This window comes from Hippocampus comes, unplaced genomic scaffold, assembly GCF_001891065.2.
Source record: "Hippocampus comes isolate QL1 unplaced genomic scaffold, H_comes_QL1_v1.1 scaffold74, whole genome shotgun sequence".
Taxonomy (NCBI): domain Eukaryota; kingdom Metazoa; phylum Chordata; class Actinopteri; order Syngnathiformes; family Syngnathidae; genus Hippocampus; species Hippocampus comes.
In genome coordinates this window covers 79,184-94,198 of record NW_017804812.1, presented here as the reverse complement: position 1 = coordinate 94,198, position 15,015 = coordinate 79,184, and the positions used below count along the sequence as shown (strand labels likewise).

Sequence of the window (15,015 nt, the reverse complement as noted above, 5' to 3'; positions counted from 1 at the left end):
AAACCTTTATTTAGCCGAGGCACGTGTTTTACATGACAAAAATCTCACTCGACGCAACCAGATCAAAATGTCACCCCCAAAAAAATCTATACAGTGGGCAGAGGAGTCACACAGAGTCCCCCATTATGCTTGAGCCCCCCAAAAAGTCTTCCCATTTCTCCTCTGAGATTGACACTCCTGTACAGTATAAATTGTTGTCCCAAAAATCACCACAAATTTGTTGAAGACAAATAGCAGTGGACTGTATAGAACCATCACTGGCGTAACAAAAAACCTTACAGGTTGTATGGCACTTTGTGACCCTTGCAAGCATGCTGATTTATGACCGCTAAATACAGACTGAAAATAGATTTGTGACTTTGAAGGCAAGTAGTCCATAAAAGACTTCCATGCTTTTCTGGCCTTTACAGGGCCGTAACGAGAATTTCAGAGGCTCCCAGGGCATGCGTCCACCCCCTGCAAACTCAATGTTTAATGACCCCCCCACAACTGAGACTGGCATTATGTCAGTGACCGTAAAAGACAAATTGTCGTCAAAAGTCATTTTGTAGTTGAGTGTTGATGGTGTCGACAGCCATCCTTGATCTCAGCCGACTTGGTGTGACAGACTTGGTACACCCTGGACCCTGGATTAATGTTGTTTTTTTTTTTAATTACACTACATTGTAAGGACGAGAAGCAATAGCAACATCTCTAAAGGAGAACTTTATTGCTTAATTGCATTTTTTCAGAGTGCAGAGTGCTTGTTTTTTTTTTCACTCCTAGTTACACGTTAGCATGTTCGCACACACTATGCAAAATCAAAGCAAGGCTCTCTCAAATTGCAGGAAGCTACTTTGTCCTTTTTTTTTTCCCAACAAGTCACGTTTCATAGCCATGCATTAAAACCGCTATTCCGTTTGAATACGGACAAGCGAACGGACGCGTTCAGAGATCGTCGGTCTCTCCGTCAAAGGGGATGGCGTCCAGGTCCATGTGGATGTGCGTGTTGTCCTCGCTGCACACCCAGCCGATGGGCGTGCGGTTGAACGAGGGCCGCGAGCGGATGTCGGCCTGTAGGGAGGGCAGCGGCTCGAGCTCGTCTTGGTCGGCGCCGAGGTCGGGCAGCTCAAACACAGTCAGCTGAGAGACCTTTTCCGCCCCGCCGAAGGGCAGCGCCGTCCTTGGGGGAAACGGGAAAAAAAATGTCGTGAAAATTGTCCAGGGACGCTAGGATTAGGACAGGTGCAGGACAAGAAAAAAAATGAATCGATTAACAGGTCGGTCCCAATACTTTTGTCCACCTCATGTCCTTTAAATGTCATTGTACGCCTGCTGTGGTTCCTAATGTCACAGCCCCCTCTCCCCCGCACCGACCATTAAGAGCATTAGGCGAAGATCAAGGGATCACATTAGCTTTGAGATAATCACATCTGGGCCGAACATGTCGTCTCAGTGGGAAACCTCATTACAGGTGTGTTTGCGTATCCCAGAAAAGCCTCCCAAGTTTAAAAAAAATAATAAATAATAATAATAATCTGTTGTCCTAGCAACGCATACAAATCATTGCCAATGTAAATAATGATGAAGAAATGTTATTTCAGGGTGTACCTGTTGAAGCTCTTGTACTGAGGAAACTGGACTCTGCCGGGTCCAGGCATACTGGTTCTCATGGTGGCCGTCAGCTCCTGGTTGCCCTTCATGGCCCGTTCCCATGGCGACACGTAGGTGCGAACGTACTCCCTCCTCCTCCTCTCCTTCTCGGATTCCTTGTCCACCACCTCGTCCTCCTGCGCCGCTGAGGACGGGCAATAAGACAAAAGAATGTGTATTTTCTCCAACATAATCAAAAGTAACGCTGGTCACGAACTCTTTATTGGTCAGTCTACGTGCTAATCATGACACAGAGCACCTGTGATTGGTTGATGACATCACATTTGTTCGTGAGAAAAGCAGGTGGTGTAAATCTGAAGTCTCACCTTCTTCCTTTGGCATGTCAGGCTTTGGAGGGACAGGAGGGGGTGACATCAGAAGGTTCTGCAGGTTCTGCTGGAGTACAGAAGAGAAGATTCAAGTCCCCGCAACCACTCGACTTGTTTGCCACGCCATGGTTTTCGCCCACCATATTCTCGTTGGTCGTGATGAACTTGTCGACCCGCTGCTGCCTCTTGCGGAACATCTTGGAGCCTTTGTTGGTGAGTAGCGAGAGCTCCTCCAGCATCACGTCTTTGGGAGTCTTGATCTTGGTGCCCAGGTCCAGCTCGGAGGCTTCGGGGTCAGACTCGTCATCTGACGGTCAGCCGAGGGACAAAAACAAACTTTTGAGTTACTTCTTAATTCATTTGTAGCTTTTTGATTGACTTTACGGGACCCAACGTTAGATAGCCAGGCGTATTCAAAAATGTTGGACGATATGAAAAAAAAATTCCCTGCATGCTAACACTGATACAAGATACAAGTTAGCGTAGCCATGGTGATTTGGATTCAGTGTTGTTGTTTTTTTGGTTGATAAAAGGAACTGAGCTTGCGAAACCGCGGGGAACGCTAAAAATCAGTCGGTCAAGGTAATCAGACGAACGGGCCCGTAGGGGTTGGGGAGGGGATGTCACGGTTTGGTTTTCATGCTCGGACAGTGGGAAATCCTCGACCACGCCGCCACACTCTCTTTCTGAGACGGATGTGATGGATTTTTCCGCTTCCTATAAAACGGGGAGTTGGCATTGCAATGCTGCGGAGAGCCGTTCGCCGGGGGGCTCGTAAATCAGACCTGTGCAAGTGGATGTGTGAGTGTGTGTAAGTGTGTGTGTGTGAGGGAGAGAGAGAGAAAATAATTGAGGCTGCTGAGCAAAGTGAACTCTCCTGTGGGGATATTGATTTGAGCGTTAATTCCGAAGAACGTGAAACCGGAGCTTGACTGCTGACTGGGAGGAAAACGGACAGACGGGTGGGTGGAGGATGGCGAAGGGGAAGGGGGGGGGGGGTATTCGTATAAGGGGTTTTGAGTCTGACGGACATGATCGAGGCATGGGGGGGGTGGGATAAAAGGCCCAACAGCGACAAGAGATGATGGATGGATGAGTGGGCATTAACTGGAGCAAAATACGGGGATAAAGCGGGATAAGCTGCCGCGCGAGCAAAAACACACAAATGTTGTGCGTTGGCGCAGATGTGATGACAATAAGAAGACGCAAAGTGACAGCAGGTCGCAACCTCTATTGAGCCAAAGTACGGATTTTATCGATGCCGCAGAACGCCGCGAAACAAAAATGACACCCAAAAAAAATATCCTATTCACTTTTGTGTGTGTCTTACCATTCTGGCTGATGTTGGTAAAATCTGTGATGATCTTGTTGGCCTTCTTCCTCTTGTTGGATGAGGCACCACTTGCCACCGACATGGCTAACTACAAAAAAAAAAAACAACAAAAAAAGGCACGTGTTGAAGTGAAAGTCTTTAAGCATGTTGTTTTGCTTCCCTGTACTCATCCATCCTCTTCTAAGAGCTAAACACATTTGGAGACGAGCATTTAAAGCAATTAGAGAAACACACCAGGAAGTAAATAGTGGCCTTGACTCCTTTTGGAAGGCAATTTGTCGCCAGTAACAAGTAGCCAACACTTCTTAAAAGGACTTTGAAGTTTTGCTTCAACCAGCTGGATAGGCTCAGACACTTAATCGGGTACAAATATAATAAATTGATCAATTTCCTTTTTTTTATTTTTTTTTATTTTTTTATTTTTTTTTATAAATGTACCAAATTATTCACATAATTGTTCTTATCTAAAATAATAATTTTATTTGAAATGGTTTTTTCCTTTTTTTTTTTGAATCAAAATGAATCTTAATGATGATATGAATGGTGTGCTGGAGGGTTTAAGTGAGGGGGGGGTTGGGGGTGAGGGCACATGACCATGACGGATTTAGCAACATGGCACTGTTTGACTGGCAGTGAAATGTGATCCAATTAAGGGCGGTATGCAGCCACGGCGTAATAAATAAAAGAGCACATTGGTGACGATAAAGTCGCACGACAGCCACCGGCTTCTTGCCAGCTCCGCCATGAGAACGTAAAGGACGCCGAGTGCGACAGCGACGCGCGAAGCATGCAAGGCCTTTGCCTTCAGGACGCTAATTCCCTAGCCGAGGCCTCTGATGTAGGCTGGCAGTGCGTCGCCGGTCGAAAGCAATTACGTAAGGCCGGGGGGCGGGGGGGTGAGTCCCTGTTCATGGTGGAAGGGGCTCGTCCGCAGGGAGGGCGCTTCATGTAATTGCGTTTTATCTCTGTAATTGAAGCCATTTCCCAAGCCTGGGATTCAGCTATCCTACATGTTCACATGACTGAAGATGAATACGCCATATTGTCCGCTTTTGATTTTTTTTACAGGTGCTTTACTGCAATATTCTGGTTGCTGCGAGGTGCGAAGAGGTCCTGTTACCACATCAGCCCCTCGATCACACTTAACACCCGCCCACCCACTATAACCCGACTGTTTTAGTTCTTGGAAGGGGACAGCTGAGGAGGAAGTGGGTGGCATCACGTCAGCACATTCCCATATCAACAGCATCCTCCAGAATGCCAACTAAAAACTCCTCCAAGGTGAGTTAACGTTCTGTCCAGGACGCCTCCATTCTCAAACTCCAAACATGGTGGCATAGATGCATCGAGAAACTTTGCTTCAATCTTTGCTTGAGTGGTAACTAAACTCGTGTCATTAGGAGAGCTCGGACTCACTCCCAAAAATCAGCGTTTGCTCATCGTTTATCATCTAAGCAGTGAGTAGCGAACCAACTCGAATGGGTTCTGATGGGGGGGGGGGGGTTGTCTCCTACAAGGCCTTGCCAAAATTTGCTGACAACACAAATCAAATGCATCTGACTGTAAAAAATAAAAAAATAAAAAAAGTCCTTGAACTTCAACCGGCTCTTGAATTATTCAACAGCTCCGATTGCATCGGTGCCAGATCATCCACCATGCAGCAGCGCTCAAGTCCTCTGTAATCCACACAAAAACACGTCTTACCGAAGACTTGAAGTTGTAAAACACAGGAGGTCTATCAGCTCCCGCAAGGTTCCCGCAGGAGAGAATTTCCCCCACCAGACTGAAGTCCTGGAGTCTTGTGTTGTGCCAGCGACTCTCTCTCGTCTTCGCCACCGGGGCGGAGTGAAACCTTATCAGGAGGTTCACTCCTGAGCTGTGAACATGTGTCCTCCTGTGGAGGGTGTGAAAGAGGGGTGGGGTGGCCCATGGTGGTGGGTGTGTTGTTCCAAGTTCAGAAGCCGTTTACAAATGATGTCCAAGGACCAACATCCAATCGTCACATGCCAATCATGAGATGTGAATTGATCAAAAGGATAAATGAGAGTATCTTGTGAAAAGAGCTGCGTTGTCTCCTCGAAAAGACCTTCTGTTATTTCCAGAAGGTTCTTCCGGAATGGGGCTTTCCAAAAGTTACACAGCTCAAGACCCAAATGACAAACTGAAACACGGACACTGAAACCTCCTGAATGTTTATTTTCATCTTTGAGGCCATAAATGAATCAATGACACGAAACTGAAAACGGTTGCGTGAGGACAGGGGCTTTTTGATAGTCATGCGAAGGGGCAGGATGACACCCTCCGGCCCCCCCCCCAACCCCTCTGCTCTCAATCACGCCGTGAAAAAAAAAAAAAAAAACATCGGAATTAAGAGTTTAACACCGTGCCAAATAGCCGCAGATTAACGGCTCCAAAAATAGGTGAAACCGGCGATTGTGTGCAAGGCAGCGAGCCGTGAATTAAAAGGGAAGAAGAGCGTAGCGCTTAAAAAGTCGTTTGAGGGAGAAGTGACAAATTATGGTCAAAATCGGAAAAAACATGAACACTTATGGTCAAAATCTGAGTGTGTGTTGCTGAATCAGAGCAACTCGCTGCGCGCATCCCCATTCACAGCCTCCATTCACAACTTTCTCTCTTTAATTTTCATGAATCCCGTTATGAGGGACGTATGGTTCCAGATGAGAATATTTTCTCTCCTCTGAGCTCGGGCCCTAATAAACAGCGGGTGCGAGGTTCTGTACCAAAGGCCACAAGCGGCTTGTGTCTGGGCAGAACTAGTGAGCTTCAAGTGTCTCAACAGTCTCACACTGCCCCCATGTGGTAGAGATGGAAATAATTCACAATATTAAATTATATTTGATTCCACCATGATACTTCCTTTGTGTGTTGCAGGTTCTTCAGCCGCCGGACCTGTTTAGACCAGACGAGACTTGCGTCTCAACTTTCCCCCGGACTTGCCCTGATCAACAAAGCGTCTTGAAACAATGAAGAAAGCTGGATTCACGATGGCATTATGAAGGTAGTGGGAGTAAATACCGGTGGGGTTGAGGGGTTATTTATTAGGTTTGAGCGCCGTCACGTAGTTCAGGGAAGACTCAAGTTCGCCCCCTCTGAAAGCCTTCACCACAATATTTCATAATATTAGAAAGAAAAAAAAACACAAAAAAACAACACAATATATTGTTAGATAATTACAAGCAAGCTTGGACTTGGCACTTTTACTTTGAACGCTCCGACAACACGAAGTTCATTGGATCTTCTCGTATTTCGTTCACCTTCCAATCGACAACTAAAATCTGTCTCTTTCCACATCCTCCGCACTTAATTCAACATCATTCTGCTGCCTTTCGAAGTAGCTAATCCTTTAATCTCTCTCTGGTACATTTGTTCCACCACCGTGTTGCCTTTCAATTTTCGCAAACTGTGTCAAAATGGCCAAATCAAAGCGTCTCCCCCAACCGCCCCCGCCCCCCTTACAAAAAGAAAGTGGATCATTTTTGCTCGTGTTGCCCGTCCAAACTGCTCTTGAGATAAAACACGTGTCCGCGGACATGAAAAAGAATGTTACCAAACTCAAAACACGTGGACTTCCTTTTAAAATATAATGCTTTATGTTCAGTCCAGACTCAAATGTTCAAGCTCAGTGCGCCGTGGAGCCGGGGCGCCACACGCAAGGCTGTAGGCCCAGGTTGGAGGTGCTGAATCTGGGTCGAGGAACCCTGCTGTACTGGCTGCCGGTGGATGCCTGCCGGGGGCCACCAGGGGGTCCAAAAGGGCTCAGATCTGGGGCGCTTTTGAACTGCCTGTCAGCTTGTTGAGGCTGGGGATGGGAAAACGTGGGGGACTGGACTGCATTGGAAGGCGATGCGAAGGTGGGAAGCTGAGGGAGCGGAGCTTTGGGCGCAGGGGGCGGTGGAGGAGACAGCGGTCCCGGGGACCACTGAGATTGGTATAGGGTCGGAGGCGTTTGAGGGCGACGGGCGCTTTGGGGTGGCGGGGAGGCAGCGTCGGAATGCCACAGTGGCTCCCCGAGAGTCGTGGCTGATCGAGGTACGATCACCTTCAGGGCAGGACTGGTGGCCTTTGGAGGGGGTGTGGAAAAGCGTTTCACCTCGCACACTCGTGCCGTCTTCTGAGGACCACCTCGCTGCTGCTGACTGGCGGACGAGTCCCGGGGCCCCCCGTAGGTGAACAGAGACGAGTTGAGCTGGTAGGGCTGGTGGTTCATGACATCCACCTGCTTTTTGGCACCTTTCTTCCCTTTGGATCCAGCCGGTGCTGACTTTGTCACCTCCGCCTTCTTTTGTGCTTTGGGGGGGCACGAGGGGGACAGGAGAGGATTGTAATTGATGGGAGGAGGGGCACGGATGTTGGAAGAGTACTTCCAGGTGGCCGGGAGGGACGGCGTTGGTGAAGGCTCCCTCGTTTGGGAAGGAGAGAACGGTGCCGGTGCAACAGAGGGACTGCGCTCAACAACATAGCGATCCATCCGGTTCTGTCGGCGGGCGAACAACTGACCCCCTTTCCCCCCCAACTGAGGTGCCTGAGGGGTGTGCGGTTTTGGGGCCACGGGCGGCGGCCTGCTTCCCCGCTGAGCCTGCATGAAGTTGCACGCCTCTGCCCCCAGCCGCATCCAGTCCTCCTCAGGGCCGGACTCGTGGCCGGCCTCGCCGCCCGTTGCAACGCCTGACTCCGCCCCCGCTGTTTTCACAAAGCGGTCGTCCATGTTTTGCACCATGGACATCAAGGCGGGGTTGGGAGACACATCTTTGCTCCGGATGGCGCTGAACATCGGCTTTTTGTTGCTGCGACCGCGGGCGTCATGCAGGATGCCGGTGCGGGCGGCTGGCACAGAGATGCGCTGCTCGCGAGTAGCCAGTGAATCTGAGGCTGAGGTTTGAGGGGAAGATGCAGGAGTCATGGCAGTGGGGGTGCACGGATGGGCAGCAGGGGAAAGCTGAGTGGGAGGAACCGTGGAGACTTGGACCTGGGAGGTGGGAGACACTCCCGGGGAAGGAGGCGGTTGGTGAAATGGTTGTGGAGGGGAGAAGGGTTGAGCAGGCTGGGCTGCGGAACCTTGAGGAGCGACGAGGCCGGAGGGGCACAAAGACGAAGGGGGCGAAAGAGCCGAGGGAGCAACGCCATTGTTGCGAGGCGGGATGTAGAGTGAGGTGCTGGAAACCGCTCTCCTCCCGTCCACTGCCGGATATTGAGTAGGCGTGATGGTCACCATGGAGACGGCCGCTGCCGGTTTGGGCTGGGGAGGGCGGAACATCACGGAGGTCACCGAGGGGCGGGGCGTCGCGGCGCCGGGAGTGAAGGGCCGAGCCGAGCGATTGAGAGCAGCGGAACTCGCTAAATGTTGGTCAAGGTTTGGACTCGGGCTGGGATTGACATGTGAGTTTTGATGAAGAGGGGGCGTCAAAGGGGGTGGGCTTAATTTAACACTGGCCCGGCTTATGGCGACGGGACCCCCATTGACAAGAGGCACATCCGGAGCTGAAGGCACAGCAGCGTCTGGTTGCTTCACGGCCTCCAGCCCGAACACCTCCAAGCTTGGAATTTGATTGACAGGCGCCTCGAAGCTCAAATGATCAGGCCCCGGGCCGTGATTGCCAGCTGTTGGTGTGGCAGGCGGGCAGGCGGCGCTCCTCCTGTCCAGCAGGTCTAAGTAACCGCTGTCCCACGTGGGGTCAAACGAGGCTGAGAAACCCTCCTCGTCCACTTCGGAGCTCTGGATGGAGCCCCCGCCTTCCTCCTCTGTCTCCCCCTCCGTGCTTTCCCCACCGTCCTCAGCCTTGCCGAAGCAGGTCAGCGTGTACTTCTTGGCTCTCTGCCGCCGTTTCTTGAACATAAGCACCCCCTTGGAGTTTGGGTTGGGAGCATCGGTCAGCAGCGAAGCGATGGAGCGGCATTTGGTGCGAGCTTCTTTCACCTGCTTCTCCACTAAACTCTCCCCGCGCTGCAGCTCTGTTAGAACGAAGGAAAATGGAGGTCAGTGCAGGGAAAAAGCAGTTATGAAAGTAACAAGTACTTTGGTAGCAAATGTGCACGTGTGAACGCTCGACTGGATCTGCTTCGGCGCAGCGTCGGACCAAACGTTGCCGTGTGAACGGGGCTTTACTCAATGTCAGATTTTTTTTTTTTTAATTGTCTTAAGTATTGATGGCTGGTATCGGCAGACTCCACGAGAGCCCGACACCTTAAAATAAGGTCGTATCAGACTAATAGTCTGATTTCTGTTCTATCTGGTGTCAGTACAGACCCATCCCTAATCTGTAGTTGTACTTGGCAAAAAGTGGTCCAACCCCAACCTGGTTGACTAATTCCGTACGGTGACAGTGAAGATTAGCAGTGACAGACAGCCGTAAGTGTTACGGATTTACAAAAAAGAATTCCTGCTGCTCTCCCAACGATGAGCCACACAGTCCACGATGGTTAGATCACAGAATCCGTTCTGTACACAGATGCTGTGTACAGTATGTCCCCCTGTTGAGTCTGACCCTATTTAAAACTATGATAACCTTTGCTCGTCTCACATGGATTACAAACAAAAATAATACAATCAATAAGTACAACACCAAAAAAAAAATCCCCAAACCCTATTATTGCTGACCAATGAAAAAACGTTTTTAAATAGTTAAAAAAAACTGTAAATAAAAGGGAAAAAAAAATGTTTTTATACAAAATCACTAACGTTGTTTCAAAATGTAATTGTTAAATGTTTTTTTAATCACAACTGGAGCTACGTTCATGGATTTCATTGAAAAACGACAGAAGAAATTATATACAAATAAATATTCAGCGAGGGAGACTGATTCTTTTAATTTAACAAATATCCTCTACATATACGTATTTGTACATATTTTTAATCACAAAATTTGGAGCTACGTGCTTTTAATTGAACAGCAAAAAAAAAAAACTTATTCAATATGACAGTTTAGTTCTATTTTGAGCACTGTGTTAGATGTATCCTGAAAGCGCTAAATATAAACATTAAATCCAAGGAGCGGTAACTTCAAAATCAATTTTAAAATAATCGAACATTGATCTTAATATTTGATTAATCGCCAGTGTCAAGACAGATGCCGCATTCACCATAAGAAGAACAGAATCTTAAAGTTTTGATTGTATCAACAGAAAGAGAGAGAACAATTTTTTTTTTGCATTTCCTCCAGTTAGGCATTTTTGGCTTACCTTTGTGTCGGCTTGTGTGTCCACCTGCTGAATGAGACGTCGGGTCCTTCATCTTTCAAGACCAATTTTTTTTTTTTTTTTGCGCGCGTTTATGTTTATCCTCCCTCAGGCAATCCTACAATGCTAATATACCCACACATACACACACGCACTCACGCACTGTGCCACTTGGAGGCACTTAGTAGCTGCTCTCTCTCTCTCTCTCTCTCTCTCTCTCAGTGTTAAAGACCTTTTGTTGTCTCTGTCCCGCCACCAAAGTGACGCATGATGTCAAGCCACTATTCCCGTCTGCCTGACCCGCGTCAAACACCTGTCATACACACACACGCGCGTGCACATAGAAGCAGGAGACCCTCACCAGGAAATATTTAGGCAGCGATGTCATCTTTTTGGCCATGTGTGCGCATTGGAATATAAAACAGTACGCTAGGGAGATGTGAGCCAGCGCTAGACGTTTTGCATGACGAACTAAAATATGTGAGCCGTACAATCTTTTTTGCATTTCAAAAGCCCCCTTTTTTTTTTTTACCTAGTCCAACTCGACTTTAGAAACCAGCGTAACATGAAGGTTAACATGATATGCATCCAGTTATAGATCATGGAGGATATGCTTCCTCATAACTTTGCTGACTCCCACCACATATGCACGGCGCCACTCGACACTATGGCCATCTGAATGTGTAACATGAGACATGGCGTGTCCCCCGAACGCTTCGTACGATATTTTACCCTTACCTACAATACGTCATGTACAGTCAACATTTTATTCCACATGAAGTCACAGCTATCAACTATCACAACAATATTGCCTAGAGGTGAGGTTGACACCTATTGGACACGTCAGCATCCCAAATGTCATCAAAATCATGCATACTGACGATTTGTAGCGTACGGTGCATTCATGTGCCCTGTCGGCGTGACTCTATAAATATATTTAGTGATGTGACGAAGGCCGACCATACGACAAAATCACCCAGGCCCGGAATAGAGCTTGACGTCACACTGAAACTACAAGGAATGGCCACTAGAGGGCAATGAGGTAACATCACATGTGGTCCACAAAACTTTAGGCCTAAACCCTCTCTCGCTCTCTTTTGCTGCATTTATTCAAAAACACAATTTAATTCTTACATATGTATATTGAAATCCTTACCACAAACCCTAACACGGGCTACAAACCCAAATTTTACACCTAAAACCCTGGCATGCAACCCTATATTCAACCCATATTTTGAATTGATGGTAATAATCTCTGTTTAATCAATGTAAAATTGTAACCGGTGACGCAAACTTAAAACAGATTTGGCATTTATACTCACTGGCTTGCCGTGCTTTCTCCACATAGGTGGCGGTGAGCTCCTCGCTCACGGGGCCCTGCTGCGGTCCCACCATGGGCACCAGCTGACTCCTGGACCCCAGCATTAGGGCCTCTTTGGCCCGCTCGGTAGATACCAACGGTGGGCAGGCAGTGAGCCCCACACAGGCCCCCGCATCCTGGAAGCCGCTGTCTCCTTCGCCCTCGGCCTCCGCCAAGGTCTGTTCCGGGGTTGGGGTGAGTGAATGCGGAGTGACGCTGCTGGTTGGGGTGGTCCACCCCAGTTGCGGGGGTTGATAGATGAAGTCCTTGTGCGGCACGCCGTGCCATTGGCCCTGCATTGGTCCTCCTGCTGCGTCATTAGCACTCTCATAGCTTCAAGAGAAACAAAGGAAAATCATGAATGGAAAAGAAACAAAAGAAAAGATTGGTTTATGAGCTTAAGCAAGTGGGGGAAAAAAAAACATGACTCGTGTGCATCTTTTTATGATAAATTGGCTTTTGGGCCATAAATGATTGTGCCCCATGAATTCGGCCTCGGCACAAGTGGCAAAACTGTCGTGATTTAATTTTTTTGTTTTAATGTAACTACTTTTTCTTAGAGTGCGGTTACGGACCATGTAGCTGCCTGACTTTGACTGTGATCCTGCTCTCCTCTTTTCCTTACCCACTCATCTCAGACGTCTCCTCCTCCTCCCGCCCGTGGTTGTCGTAGCGAGCAGGTGAGCGGGTGTGAGGAGGCGTGCGGCGCTGGCGGCGCTGCGCCTGCGAGCGCGTGTCAGCATCGCTGTCCGTCTCACCGTAGTAGGCCTCGCTCCCCGGCGGCGAGGTGACGCCGCCGGGTGCGACGGAGGAACTCACAGAGAGAAGCGGAGGTGAGCAGCGAGCAGGGTACAGCGGGGGCCGTTTGACCCTCAGGTGCAGCGTGGCATTCTGGGAATCGATGAGGACCATGGCTTGGGCGTGGCTGAGCTCGGCGCATGAGTGGTTGCCGATGGCAACCAGCTCGTCGTGCTCTTTCAGCCCTGCCCTGCATGCTTTGCTGCGACGCCGTACCTGCACATAGAAACACTGTTGAAATATGTCACTGTGCATCAAAATAACTCAGCACTCATCTTATCAATTAGGTGCGAAGATGAGCGTGTTCCCAGTATTTTGCCTTTATCAGCAACGGTGACATGTGCAAGGACAACTCCATTTGAAATGTTTCCAATTTTTTTACATGCACACACACACACACACACACACACACACACACACACACACACACACACACATTCCCTTGATCTATTGGCACACAGCACATGTGAGCAGAATGAAAAAGTGAGTTTGAACAGCTGCATCACCCGTCTGGACCAAAGGAGGGCATGCCTGTCATTATATGTCGCCTGCATACCCAGAATAAAGCCTTTGTGGGAGAAATCAAATCTGACATGAGAAAAGGTGTAACATACAAGAAAATGTATATGTGGTGTACGTGTGCATGACGTGTCTTTATCTTTGTGTGCATAAACAGGAGGCCGTTTTTCCATGACTGGCTTCCAACTCCTCTTAAAGGTGCTATTCTTATCCTGCAGCTCTGTCACCCACCATTCCCCGACCGGGCTTATCTGAGGTATGCGCCACCCCCACCCCCACACACACACATTTCAACAGCTGGATTCACACACATTGATCTTTAGCGTCAGAGGGCGGGAGCAAGGTCACAATCCAAATGTTCTTATGACAGGCAACACAAAAGTCCTTTTGGATGATTAAACGTCATTTCAGACTGGCATGACTGCATAAAATCTAATGTGCGTTCATTATCTAAGGTTGGACAGCTACTATATGCCTCAGTTTGAAATTTGTGTCCATATCCGATGTGTGTCTGACTGTTTTGACCCATAAACCCGTAAATGAATCGCACAGGGGCACAGCGGGCATGGCTCAAATAGGACAGTGAGTTGTTTTGAGGAGCACTTGATCATTTATTTTTCAGTCTCGTTGAAAGCAAATGGCTCGTAGGTCCTCGTCGCATTAATAGTGTGTCTATACCGGGCGCCGGATCGAGGACGGATACTATTTTGACTCACTGCATGTGGCTGAAATGGAAAATAGCCTTGGACTTTGAGAACATAACCAGAAGATACCAAAAATGCAAATAGCTTCTGAAGTTATTTTAAAAAGGTCATGTTAATGTATCTTTGCGACAACTTACTGTTTTACGCAATCGCCATATTGTGAAAAAGGACTCATTAAAACAACTAAGCTCAGAAGAAACTCTGAACAAATGTGAAGGTTTTGAATCAATGGTATGTTCATACGGTGGTACCTTGAGATCACCTGATTCAACATGAAACAGAAATAATTCCAAATTGTGCATTTAAAACGACTTAGGTTTGCCTTAGGAAAGTGCGCTTAACTTAATGTTAACAAACAAAGTAAAACGTGATAAGTAACCTGATGAATCGAATAAGTGTTGCATATAACAATTGTCACAGGCATAAATTCTTCATCCTCTGTGAAGAACGACTAATATGACTGCTCCTTCCTGAGGTGCTGTGACAGTCCCCAGGTTTAACCATATGTCAACAAAATAATGGTGGCCATCGCGCATACAATGTCTGTTGAACTTGAAGAAGAAAATGTGGCAAAAATTATTCAAGCATTTCGAATTTGATGACATGATTCCAATGCATGTTTTCACTGAAATTGACATTCTTGCTGACTGAAATACATAACATTAGCTTTATAGCATCATTCCTCAAGTCATTTTTGAGCAATCGTAGTGTTAGGCTAACAATATTACAAATTCGAGACTGACCATTACAAGTCAACGAATGACCACGATCTTAAGTAGTGCATCTAAAATGGATGGCGGTTCTATACCTTTGCCACCTGTAGAGGCTTCTGCTGCTCCCTTCCTCCCTGGAGCCTGAACCCCCACGGGGAGCCCCCGGAAAGGGTAACCACGATCTCCTCCGCCACCATCGATGCACCAGGTCGTCTTCAATGTATGTGTGTTTGGGAGAAGGTCTTCGCTTGCTTACACTTTGCCAGTGTCCAACGGCACCCAGCCCAAGTGAGGAAGGAGAGGCGGTGGGGCCTGGCTAGCTTGCATCTGCTTCTCAGTGGGAATGCTTGGTTGGAGGGCAGGCACTTAGGCAGTGTGTGTGTGTGTGTGTGTGTGTGTGTGTGTGTGTGTGTGTGTGTGTGTGTGTGAGTGT

General features: G+C 48.1%; 2 protein-coding genes and 1 long non-coding RNA gene across 4 annotated transcripts; 1 reads left to right on the top strand and 2 right to left on the bottom strand.

The window, feature by feature from the left end:
* Nucleotides 1–112: 112 nt before the first annotated feature.
* Nucleotides 113–5,194, bottom strand: myoz1b (myozenin 1b). 2 transcript variants are annotated; one of them, XM_019864976.1, is made up of 6 exons: nt 4,999–5,194; nt 3,292–3,382; nt 2,102–2,268; nt 1,959–2,028; nt 1,591–1,777; nt 113–1,162 (listed from the first exon to the last, which is right to left on the bottom strand). In XM_019864976.1, exons 2-6 carry the CDS (start codon nt 3,374–3,376, stop codon nt 928–930), a joined length of 744 nt encoding a protein of 247 aa, XP_019720535.1. In that variant the 5' UTR covers nt 3,377–3,382; nt 4,999–5,194; the 3' UTR covers nt 113–927. The 2 variants fall into 2 exon arrangements, with proteins under 2 accessions (XP_019720535.1, XP_019720542.1); XM_019864983.1 differs by having other exon boundaries at nt 1,959–2,025.
* Nucleotides 5,195–5,474: 280 nt separating this feature from the next.
* On the bottom strand, nt 5,475–14,973 carry LOC109512883 (synaptopodin 2-like protein). The gene is made up of 4 exons (XM_019864964.1): nt 14,678–14,973; nt 12,474–12,862; nt 11,811–12,181; nt 5,475–9,264 (listed from the first exon to the last, which is right to left on the bottom strand). The coding sequence occupies exons 1-4, from the start codon at nt 14,777–14,779 to the stop codon at nt 6,935–6,937; spliced, it is 3,192 nt and encodes a 1,063-aa protein (XP_019720523.1). The 5' UTR covers nt 14,780–14,973; the 3' UTR covers nt 5,475–6,934.
* On the top strand, nt 11,964–14,768 carry LOC109512902 (uncharacterized). Its single transcript, XR_002167615.1, has 4 exons — nt 11,964–12,043; nt 12,409–12,528; nt 13,323–13,421; nt 14,693–14,768. It is a non-coding gene; the product is annotated as an uncharacterized LOC109512902 (long non-coding RNA).
* Nucleotides 14,974–15,015: the final 42 nt, after the last annotated feature.